Raw genomic sequence first — 11,104 nt, 5'->3', positions numbered from 1 at the left:
AGTGAAGAGTGATGTCTTGCCACAGTATTATTAACAGAGAGGCTAGGATGATAGAGCATTTACAAGTGTTGACGTTGGGCATTATATGCACTTAGAGGCTAAATGTGCAGCTTTATCAAAGAATATGAAAAATAATTAAAAAAGAGATGATTGTGGATTTATTGAGATATGATTACCAGTAAGTGGTAGAAGAGTGGACTGCTGACTATAAGATTACAAGATCAATTCTAGATGGGACAGGGAACAGTTTGAAGATTTTAATTTCATTAAAACAAATTTGCTGATCTTCCTCAAGAAATATGTGAAAAACACCTCTGCTAATACTGTACGCTCAAACCAGCCCTTCTTTAAATAGCCCTGACATATTCCAGAATAAACAGTGTAGTGTTAGTGCTTAAGCAGTGACATGTCAGACTAGAGGCATTTTCTCTTGGTGTGTAGGATGACAGGACTGCTGGCCCTTAGGGAATGGACTGGCAGCTAGTTGGGTGGGGGAAAATTATACAGTAGCAAAGTTATGTTCATTGTTGTTGTTAATTCACTATTCAGAACTTTATTGCCTGATTTGTAACACTATGAACTTTTTTACAGACTAAGTACAGTGGTGTTGAAAACTTTACACTGGGGATGGTACTGTATTCTTTTCATTTAAGGAAGCTTGTACATCTTTCTTACAGATTTATTTCTGCATCTAAGACGATATTATTTCTTCTTTGTTATATATGCATTTTTTAAGTCAGTTTAAGGGAAAAATAAATAATAGAAAAGAATATCAAACTGTTACATGCAGAAACAGCTGTTAGAAAAGAGGTGTAAGATAGTTTCCCTTGCTGACGATAATGTTGGCTTGAGGAATGTATGACAAGGGATTGGTGCTTGTGTTTTTTATTTCCCGGTGAAGTGATACCTGGTAGTTATGAGATTGACTCTGGATGATAGGTGGTATGGAGGGGTTAGGTGTGGATGTTTATGCTTGTGGGGTGGAGTCAGGATTCCAGGGGTTTGAATGGGGAGTGAATGAGAAGGTGACTTTGTATTTAGTAGGGCAGATTGCTGAATGATTTCTCCTATCAGTTTGTCTCTCTCTCTCTCTCTTTTTCGCAGTCCTAAGGTATGGATGATAGTGATGATGATGATGATGTTGTGCAATTACATTTTCAGTATGGAGTATAATTATAATTTATTGGACATGCAAACATAGCATGACAGTTCCAATTGAGTTCTGATACTTAGCTTAATCTTGTATTAAGATTCTTCCGATAGTCAGCATTATATTAGATTTCCTAGTGACAGTAGCCCGATATTCAGCATAGATTTGTAGGTGCTAGCATTATCTCTTTGGGTCCAGGAGGTTTGGAGAAAAACAGATATTAACTAGACTAAGATCCTGTGTTGTTATGATTCTTAATTAGTGTAGAGTCATCTTAACCTTGATAAAATCTTTTGTCATTGATCTGAGGGGAGATTCATGTAATTATTATTATTTTTTTAATTGTTCATCCAATTGGGTAGCAAAGTTGACATTTTTCCATTCGTAGATGTAATATGAATGCAGTGTGTGCACAGTACAAGTCCTTATGTGTTGAAAGAGTTGACTAATGTAAAGGAAAACAAAGGTTCAAGAATAATTGGAGTGAAGGGAAGAACAGGGTTATGAAGATGATGCTGATAGTGCTGAGTTTTTGTGAATAGCCGTCAGACTTAGTAAATGTTTAATATACATATTTTTTGTTAATCATGTGAATCCTCAGCAGAACTTCACTTTTGTTGTACAGGGTGTCCTAGGAAGAGACGCTTCAGGAGGTTATTTGCTGGGCTAGGTTCGAGGATGAGACAGAGGGATAGAGTAGAGAGGTATATGAGAAAGGGGGGGGGGTGTAAGTTGGGGGGGAGGGTAGTGAAATGGCATGGGACAGGGAGACATGGAGGCAATTTGTTTGTGGCCACCCCTTATGGAATTAAAGTGTTTGGCTGTAGATAGATAGATAGATGGTCCAAGAATAATCACTTGATATTTAGCACATTTCCCAAGACACCCTGTATTATATGTTCCCCTTGTAAAATATCTGTACAGTGTGTTTACTGTAAAAGTGTTGCATTGAAGTTCCATATTGACAGTGGTTTGAGCAGAAGACATCCATTGACAGTGAAGTACAATATTTTGAAATATGGCAAAATTTCACACAGAAAATTATGAATGAAAACTCTCATACAGTATCTATGTTATGAGTTGGAGTATCTGAATTATAAAAATTACTTGGGTGTTTCAGTTATGTTGGTGCAGTAAATACTGGAATAAACTTATGCTGCAGTGATCAGGGGAAACGATGATATTTGCTTCAAACACTTACGTAGTATCACAGCAGCAGACTGTGTAATTATCTGGTACAGTATTTGAATCCTTAAAATATTGTCAACTGGTATTCTTTCCTGCATTTAAGTATAGATGATTTCAGGTTATAATTAACCATGGGAAAGTTACATTTAATTTTCATAACTGGTATTGTGTAAATGGAATTTCTTTTATGGTTGTGTGCAGCTATGCTCAAAGAGGATAACAAGTGCAATAAGTCTGTAATTATTGGTACTTCTTAATTGTTCCCATTCATAGCAAAGTTTGTGTCTCATGAAATCACCATTTACTCACCCCTTGAATCCAGAAGACATTGTTTTTAGTTTATTCTTGCTGCATCCATACAGTACTTGTAGCTTCAGCCCTGGGCTCATGTGAATTTGAACCTCACAGACTGAAGGCTGGAGCTGCCCTCCTCCTGCAGTTTGCCCTCCTCCTTATAGGGGATAGGGAGGGAGATGAGGGATGTTTGTATAATGAATCAGTGGAGCAGTTTGGTTATATAGATGCCACCATATGAAGGTGTCCCTCTCTGCCACCTAGAAATTGGTATTCAGCTTAAGTCCTCATACTGAAGGGGTTATTGAGCCTGTACAGTATCTGACTCCAGTTTGAGAAGGCTGTCCTGAACTAATTAAAACTGACAGGAGATGACAAGAATAAACTGAAAAAGACATCGCTGGGCTCCAGAGGTTAATGGCAGAAACTCTTTACATTGTTTCAGGTTTACTAAGAGTTATGACAATTTTTTTCACAGAATCAGCAAATGTTTCTCAGTTGGTTTGTCTAGGTTTGTCAGTATGTATCTTGGCTTTAATTGTTGTCTCATATTTTTTGAATAATGGAGTACAGTATTTGTTTCAAATGCTTGACGTTTCACTATTGTTTTCGTATTACACCGGCTCTCATGTGGTGGCACCGATATAGCCAGGTTCTGCTGCTTGGTTATGCAAACTTCCCTTAGCTTCCTTCTTAACCCGCAAAGGAAGATGGTGAACTGTAGGAGAAGGGTAACTTCAGTCTGCAGCCCACTAGGCTTATTTATCGCACACTCTGCACACCCATACAAGCCAATATACCCATTTTCCTGGGCCGTTGGCAGGCACAAGAGCCACATCAGAGGCTTTCTTTGCCCTTTCCAGAGTAAAGCTGCATCCTTACCAAATACTTGCTGGTGCGGGTGGCTTTGGGCAGGAGTTTTGCATCCTTGTCCGTAACCCATTGAACTGGCCCCACTGGATGAGGACTGGTGCAGTTAAGAACTTGTATGGATCACAGTGATGCAGAACTTTCCCTTGTGCCGGCAAACAGTTGGTGTGGATGCTGCTTAAGGATGGAGACTGGGGAATCCCACATCCGTATCACCCTTTTTTCTTTTCACCCTTTTCCATGTTTCGCTTTCCTGACACATCTTGTTTCTTAAGCATAATGGCTGACACTTATTAAAAGCTACGCAGCTGTACCAAAACTTATTCGGTTTTCCATTTTGGCCTGTTTTGCTAAGTTGCCATTGGGTAGATTGGGTTAGGTTTGGTTAAGTGAGGTTAGGCTAGATTGGTTGTTAGGTTAAGGTACCATAGGATAAGACCAAAACAGTGCAATACATACATCACAGTATCCATAGTACATGCTTAGTAAGAATCTGTTCATACAGACTGCATCAAGGCTGAGTTAAGTCCATAAACATTTTATTCTTTTGGGAAATTGGCAAAATTAGGTTAAAATAATACAAAAAGGCTTGACAGGCTGTTTTATTTCACTTTTTTGGTTTGTGCCACAGACCTATTAAAATACAGTATATTTATTTCCTACTTATGTAAATATTTGAATACAGTAAATTAATGGTGTGGTTGCAGGGAAATAATAAAACTGTGTATTGTATTAGGCCTTAGCTAATACTGAATTGAGAAAAGGGTCACATCACCAGTACAAAAATAGAAAATTAACTAATTTATATACCATGAGAATTATGTACACATTGCCTTAAAAAAAGGAGATATACTGATTATATACAAGCATTATATACAAATGCAATCACATCTAACCTGGTCCCAATAAGGAACAAGTAACTCTTAGGCATTATACATGACATGGACAATGTATTATTTTCTTATTTAGGTACAATATGAAACAGCTACAGGTTTTAGACAACAGTAATGTGGAATGGTTTCTAGTGAGGGAAGCATTGGAGTGAGCAGATGGCTTGGGATGCAACAGCCAGTGTCTCTCCCTGGTATGGGAAACCACAAGCTCTCCAAATTTTGAGGCATTAAAAACTGTTGCAGGTAGTATGCCATACACTCCAAATTTTGAGGCATTAAATACTGTTGCAAGTAATATGCAACAAACTCACCAAAAATTCTGAGGCATTAAACACTGTTGCAGGTGGCTACAGTGATTCTACATTTCAGGCACTTCAACTAAAAATTTTACTGAAAAACTATTACTAACAAGGGAACACTCTTTAAGTGGCATGCTATTGTTCATTATCAAGTGCTCTGAATCACCACTACTTCAGCACCACTTTTCAAAAATATATTTAACTATTGCTTGCAATATTATGTCAGGACCAACTTGCCTAGCCCCAGGCTTCTACACTCCTCATGGGGCAACATAGGTTTGGATGATAGATGGATGAGTTACATGCTTTAATATTTAATACATTAAGATGCATCCACTGATAATATCAGACACAATCTGATACTCATTGGCTGTCCCATATATGATTTTTAAATACAGTATTTAATACAGTAATTTTTTCTTACTGGAACACAACCTTCAGTTAAACATTGCTCCCTTGGCATAGAAGCATTTAGGAACATATCTTAAGTTCAGTGATGAATTACTGTACAGTATTATGTTTTTGAACGGATGCCATACAGTCTTCAGTGGTCAGAAAGTTTTTATGCTGGCTGGGAAAGGGTTGCTAGCAGTTACCAGTATATGGATGTAAGAAGGGGAACCTGGATGATTGCACCGATAAAAGATTACCTTTAAATTTTTATCTGGGAACCTTAATCTATAACTAACAAAATTATGAATGATAAAATCTCATGTCTGTATCAACTGCAACGTTTATTAATATACCGTATATAATCATTTATAGCCAACATGAGATACCACCTCCACCTAGAATTATAACTTTGTACCAGATACTGACTACGGTTTAGTCTTGCATTTCTTGCGAAAAGTACTATTAAAGAGTTGATTTTTGATAATTACAAATACACCCCATCTTCTTATTATTCTCTGTCTCCCCTGGCTTCACCACTGCCCTGATGCTAAGTGTATCATTCCTCACATAGCAACCCTCGGGATCATCCAACACTTTTTTCAGGGCAACAAATTCTGTGTATCCAAAGCCTTTTGGATTGCGAGGCGCTTCGGGTCGAATGAATGCCTTTCCCCCTGGCTTGGTATATATTGTTTCGGTTATGTGTTTCTTCTGCTTTGCAGACAAACCTGTGTCAAGAATTGAAAATGTGATCTTCCCGCTGAATGGCCAGTCAAGGAAATCGTCATTCTCGCCGAGCTTTAGATGGATGAACAAGGAGATGTATTCTTTGCCTTCTCGGACGGTTACATTGAGTCGCAGACAAAACTTGTAACCAAACTGAGAGGTATAGAAGGATGGACTGTACCACACCCTGCCCATATTATCCTGAAGATCCTGGGTAAAATTCCCAATTCGCCAGACAAATTCTCCATTGTATGTCCTTCCACTAAGCTCCAATGCCTGCAACTCCACCAGGGCTACCACGTCTTCAACCCGTTTCTCCAGGTTGCTGAGTCTAATGTTCTCTTCTAACAAGCTCTGACTCAGGTCCACACTTTTTTCACACAGATCCCGCAAGACAATGTTCTGCTGACTCAGTCCTAGCGTGGAGGCTGTCGTTTTCCCAGAACTTTTACATCCTTCCTCAACTGTACTAGGACCCAGATGTAGCTGTAGTTTGCCTGCTTCAGCCACTCCATCTGTTGCACTTTTATCACACACCTGTGGGAACACTGGGGGCTTGTCTCCACCTCCTGTTGCCCCCAAGGTTTTCTCAATGGTGCGGTCTGGGTTGGAAGGGCTGGTGTTGTGCTCAGGTATTGGGGAGGTGGCCGAGATCTGGCTCCGGAGGCTGGGTTGCCGGCTGAAGCTTCCATGGGGAGACTGGATGATGCCCACTGTTCGACTGAGGTCCAACACAAATGCATTTATCTTTTTATAAGCTGTTGACACTAGCTGAAATCAAGAGAAGACTATTAAAAGAAATCTTAAAACCAGCACACTACTGTATATGACTGTGTCATTATCATAACCGTACTTCCCACATATGGACAGAGGATATGACAGTATAATCCAGTCAGAAAAATGGGAAAGTAAAAAAAGCAGAACTGTCAACAATGCCTCTAATCAGCTGGTTTGCAGTTAACAACTGAGCCATTCTCACAACTTGAACAGCAAAGTGTGGTTGCTTGGAACCTGCTAAGCATTAGTTAGGAGGAAAGCGTCTCCTTACTACTAGTCAGACTGATTAAACCTCCAACCTGAAGATGAAATTGTGTAGACTGTGCCATGTGTTCAATGAGGTTAGCGCGTGTCATCTTGTGGTGGCAGCCGTGCTCAGCGAATGAACACGCCACCACCACTTTGGGGCAGTTCTCGGTCAGGTGTTGTGTCAGCTCCCCCCGTGCCAGCATCATCCCACAGGTCTCACACACCACTCGCACTAAGGCACACGTTAGCAGGTGCAACTGTAAATAAAGGGATAAGAATCATGAAAAAAAACACAGTAATTAAACAAATAAAGTGTTTAAAAAAAAAGGTGACGACTGACAATGCCCTGGCTTTGAACACTGGTGTGTCACAGCTTCATCCAACCAGTTCTGTTCAAAGTCTGGGTGTTTACTTTAATTCAAAGTTAATTTACACAGAACATAGCTAATACCCAAGTTGTTAGAGGGTGTAACTTGCATATCAGAAATCTGTACTGTGAGAAAATTCCTGAACAGATGTTGCCTCTTAACACTGGTCCACACAGAGGTCTTGTCTCGTGTCAATTACTGTAATTCACTGTAGACTGGTCTTCCAAATAATATACTTACAAAAGTTCAGTCTGTGTTAAACAGAGCATCACGGCTTATCCTTGGTCTCCCCATGAGAACCTCGACTACCCCGTTCCTAATTGAGCTGCAATGGTTACCAGTAAAGGCTAGAATTGAATTTAAACTGTGTCTTATTACATTCAAGGTTTTTAAGTTTAGTGAACTGGAGTATCTTGCTGAACTGATGAAATTCCCATTGGCACGCCCACGTGATGCTACGTAGTGCAGATGATTCCTTGCGTCTTGACGAACCCGGAGCCATTCACCATTCATCTTTCTCTGATTGTTCTTTTGTGTATTGAGCCCCTGGGCTATATAACAGATTGCTGCTGTCCATGAGACAACTCTCTTCTGCTGAATTCTTTAAGAGACAGCTGAAAGCATTTCTCTTTTCAAAATGCTACGACCTGCAGAGGTACTGTGATGGATGATTACAGGGTTTAATTACTGCCACTTTAACATTTATTACTGATGAAGTTTGTATTCTATATGAGAGATGTCACAATTCTTGTAATTGTAAAAGTAATGCATATGTGTGTTGAGTGCTAGTGAATTCCAAATGGGAGAACTGACGCTCATAGGGCAACACAGGATTAGATGAATGAATGAATGTAGAACTGCTGTAAATAAGGAAAATACAATGGCAAAGACTACGCATCTTTTAAGTCTAAGAAATTGCCAACTATTTTCCTTAACATACACTGAAGCATAAGATTCTTCAACTAATACTGGATATTATATCAAAGGAATTTCCACCCGATATTTTTCTCTTATACAGTACTCTCAATTTGTGCTAATGTTATGAAAATTATCACTGCTAATATTTTTCAATTTCCTTGTAGCCCAAATCTCGCAATGGGGGCCGTTTAGAAAAACATAATTGCAGCAAGGTAAATATCAGGGTTGGACAAATGTGTTCAATCTTCTGGTTATGATACATCAATTTAGTGGAAAAAAAAAAAACTTACCTGCTCCTCATTGAAGACATAGGGTTCGTCACAGAGCTCACACTTCTTGACCCTCCTGACACATTCCGAGGTCAAATGTTCCTCCAGTTCCTTCTGAAGCACTGTGGCAGAACACTCGTTGGGGCACATCACTGGCTGTTGAAAAGATTTATGGAGAATGAGGGAGGATCGGAAGATGACGAAGGGTGTGAGTTGTGGCTGTAATTAGGAACGAACTCCAGTCACTCAGATCATCGTATTGTACCGTTTGTAACAGCTCCAACATGCTTTGGTCACTGAATGGCAGCTTTCCATGCTGCTCGATTTCTGGCATTTTTGTCGTCTGGTAAATAAAGGGAGAGACAGACCACAGGCCCTGCCCATCCACACAGTCCCAAGTCCAGGCATGGAACCAGGGACCCAAAGCTCACCAGCCATGGCCAGTGGCTGTAACAGTGGTCTCAGGGCACACTGCAAAGACAGCTACAGGGACACACTCCAAGTGCACCTTGGCCTTGTTACTACCCCACCATTATACACTCACTGATACGGCAACCTCCTGGGACGCTACTCCCAGTTTGGGGGCCCTCTCTACTGAATGGAAGTGGCAGCTTCAGAACTACAATGCCCTATGCCCTCTGGCACAGATCTGAGCCCCATTCCAACCCGGTCTGGGGAGGGGGGGGTGAAGACATATTGTACCGGTATTCAACTCTTATGTCAAGTACAGTAATTATTTATTTAGGCTATCTATTTACATGTGAAGAGAATGGAGAATGAAAGACTGACTAAGAGGGTGTATGTAGGTGAGGTGGAGGGAGGGAGAGGGAGAGGTAGACCGAGGATGAGGTGGAGGGATGGAGTTGAGAGGTATATGAGGGAGGGGGGGGTGAGTTGGGGGGAGGGTAGTCAAATGGTGGGTGACAGAGCGACTTGGAGGCGTTTTGTCTGCGGCCACCCTTTGCGGGATTAGGGTGTCGGGCTATGGATTGATAGGCAGATAGATTTACTGATTTCTGTTCCACCAATGCATCATCATTATTATCCTTGCCTTATTACAACCTAATAACTGAAATAGGTCAATGCACATGACTAAAATACCAACCTGGAATGAGCAAGCCTGAGTGTGGTTGTCAATATACATGAGGTCAACAACTTGGGGGCAGCCAAGGGTGTAGTTAGGACAGCGCACAGGCAGCTGAAGTATCTCCCTCTCAGCGCATGAGTCGGGGAACAGGTCTGTTTCTGAGAGTGGCTTGTTGTCGATGGGACATCGGTTGGAACTTTCTCTGCAAAACCACAGTATAAACCTCTTCAAACCAATAGTATTTATAGGTGTTTATTTATTCTTGACTACAAGTAGTCTTCATAAATTCTTTCTTTCCAATGTGGTCTGTTTTTATAATGATTTATCATCAGCATGGAGTTAATACTGGTAACCCATTCCCATGGGCCATCATTAAGAGCACTGTGGTGAATCCAGGGCTAGACATGGAAAGAGACAAAAGCGAACAAATAACACTCACGCCATGCTGTTAAAAATACACTCCTTGCAGAAGCGATGTCCACAGGTGGTCTGGATGGGGGAGCGGAGACCCAGGAGACAGATGGCACACTCATACTTGGGGTCCAAGTTGGGAACAAACACGTAGTCATAACCCTCTTGCTGTTAGGGGTAGGAAACATGGTTACCAGTATTGTAGTAACAGCATTAATAATAGTAAAAAGTAATAATAATTTTCATCATCATCAACACCTTGCACAACAGTATGGTCCATATAGAATACCACAGACTTACTCTGGACAGGACAGTGACGGACTCTATCTCCGCACTCTCCATGACTCATGCTCCAGGAGCCTGTCCTTTCACACACTTGGTCCCTTTGTCCTCCACCAAACAAAACTGAAAGGACATTACAGAGGTGTCAATTTACACACAGCCAAACTGATGTGGAAAATAAATATTCAGGTCTGTATACCATATCATGACAACTATAATACTTCTAAAATACTACATACTGCCAGGGGTTGATAAGGTCACTGTTGGAAAGGCTGTCAACATATTGTTTATAAAGGCTCCGACATGCTTGCATGCTTCGGCCTTGGTCACCTGATGGTGGCTCTCCATGCTGCTCGATCCCGGGCAGCCTCCCTATTCAGTCCCTTATCCCTGGGGTCACACACTATAACCTTGTCCCAGGTCTTTTTCAGTCTGCCTCTTGCAACCCTACCCCTGATGTTCATACTTCTCACTTTTCACATTCAAATGTCATCCTCCATCCTCTCCACATGCCCCGACCATCTCAATCTGCCCCTCCTCATCACAAAACCAATACATTCCAGTCCCATCCTTCCTCTCAACTCTTCAATCGTAAACCTAGCCCTCCCAGGCCTCGCATTTAAGGACACTTTAAAATATTAATCTGCGATGGAAATGAAGATCAAATTCAAAATAATTGTTCACCTTCAAAATAATCATTCAAGGTACATACTGTACAGTACATGGGAGAAAAAATATGATGTTTGGGGAGTACCATGAACTCCAGAGTCGGATTCTGTTTGAGGCCATCCTAGTTACCAGACTCTACGAATGAAGACCACAAATAAAATGTTGATTCAGGCACTTGTTTCCTCATGTTTTCGAATTATTTTTTAAAGCTCATTTTCAGAAACACCACATGTTACCATTTTGAGGGGAGGGACAAGAAAA

At 40.8% G+C, this 11,104-nt stretch overlaps 1 protein-coding gene across 1 annotated transcript; it reads right to left on the bottom strand.

Annotated features, from left to right (window-relative positions):
* Nucleotides 1-5,240: 5,240 nt before the first annotated feature.
* Nucleotides 5,241-10,265, bottom strand: LOC145409573 (TNF receptor-associated factor 6-like). The gene is made up of 6 exons (XM_080279962.1): nt 10,193-10,265; nt 9,921-10,060; nt 9,500-9,683; nt 8,416-8,550; nt 6,890-7,096; nt 5,241-6,584 (listed from the first exon to the last, which is right to left on the bottom strand). The coding sequence occupies exons 1-6, from the start codon at nt 10,232-10,234 to the stop codon at nt 5,550-5,552; spliced, it is 1,743 nt and encodes a 580-aa protein (XP_080136088.1). The 5' UTR covers nt 10,235-10,265; the 3' UTR covers nt 5,241-5,549.
* Nucleotides 10,266-11,104: the final 839 nt, after the last annotated feature.

Source organism: Coenobita brevimanus, chromosome 1, assembly GCF_032717465.1.
Source record: "Coenobita brevimanus isolate Jiangsu-jjx chromosome 1, ASM3271746v2, whole genome shotgun sequence".
NCBI classification, from domain to species: Eukaryota; Metazoa; Arthropoda; class Malacostraca; order Decapoda; family Coenobitidae; genus Coenobita; species Coenobita brevimanus.
The sequence above is the reverse complement of the archived record's forward strand: the minus strand, read 5'-3'. Positions and strand labels throughout refer to the sequence as shown.

Excerpts from the sequence above, each read along its gene's own strand:
- LOC145409573 (XM_080279962.1), bottom strand. The coding sequence starts at position 10,234 with ATGGAGAGTGCGGAGATAGAGTCCGTCACTGTCCTGTCCAGA. Across the intron at positions 9,684-9,920 it reads TGTATTTTTAACAGCATGGC|AGAAAGTTCCAACCGATGTC; the intron begins GTGAGTGTTATT and ends GTGGTTTTGCAG. Across the intron at positions 6,585-6,889 it reads CTACACAATTTCATCTTCAG|CTAGTGTCAACAGCTTATAA; the intron begins GTTGGAGGTTTA and ends TCTTGATTTCAG.